Here is a 684-nt window from a genome sequence, read left to right as displayed (position 1 = left end):
CCGTGGCTGATTGAGTTCAAACCTTCTATAGGTATTTCGGAAAATAAAAAGAAAAAAGAATAATCTTATTTCAATATCGTAACAATAATTTCCTACTTTTCATCATCTAAAGTCAATTAAGAAACTTCTACCTCTATCGGACGTTTAATTAAGTTTGCAGTTTCTCTGCTTCGAACACAGTCAGCAATTTCCGTGATTGATAACCAACACAGTTAAAAAAAGGACAGGATCGATCGCTTGGATGTACTTACCGGGGTCGACGAGTATCTCGCGGAGTCAGGGGAGGCTGAGGATGACCTGGCGCTGCTGCAAGACATGCCATCGCTTCCTAAGCTACCGTGAAAGCTTCCGTGCAAGGAATTGGACAGTGGCCCAGGCGACGCTGGCGACGCCGTCAAAGGCGACTTCGATCTCACCGAATCCGTCCTCGACCTGCAAAATCAATCGATCGGTCATTATTTATCAATGTCGTTATTTATAATTACAAGACACGCGGTGCACGTGTTCGCACGAAGCAAAATCTATAAGAAGTTTAGTCTGAACCAACGAACGAATGATATTAAAAATGGTTCGGTACCTTTCGGTACTCAAACATGCATTTAATCGAAATCAGACATTTTTCATAAAACTCGGTTCAAATTTTGGACAGTTTTTTTTAAACATTTATTTTTATATATCATATAT

At 40.2% G+C, this 684-nt stretch overlaps 1 protein-coding gene across 1 annotated transcript in view; it reads right to left on the bottom strand.

Annotated features, from left to right (window-relative positions):
* The window catches only part of LOC108623361 (ectin-like), a 1354-nt gene extending 749 nt beyond the window's left edge, over positions 1-605 (bottom strand). The window contains exon 1 of the mRNA XM_018021815.2: positions 252-605. Within this exon, the coding sequence (XP_017877304.2) occupies positions 252-317 (66 nt within the window). The 5' untranslated portion in view covers positions 318-605. The remainder of the gene's footprint in view (positions 1-251) is intronic.
* Between the last annotated feature and the right edge of the window lie 79 nt (positions 606-684).

This window comes from Ceratina calcarata, unplaced genomic scaffold (genome assembly GCF_001652005.2).
Source record: "Ceratina calcarata isolate Rehan_Ccalc_2016 unplaced genomic scaffold, ASM165200v1 scaffold2610, whole genome shotgun sequence".
Taxonomy (NCBI): Eukaryota; Metazoa; Arthropoda; class Insecta; order Hymenoptera; family Apidae; genus Ceratina; species Ceratina calcarata.
Note: the sequence above shows the minus strand (reverse complement) of the source record. Positions and strands in the feature narration are given on the sequence as shown.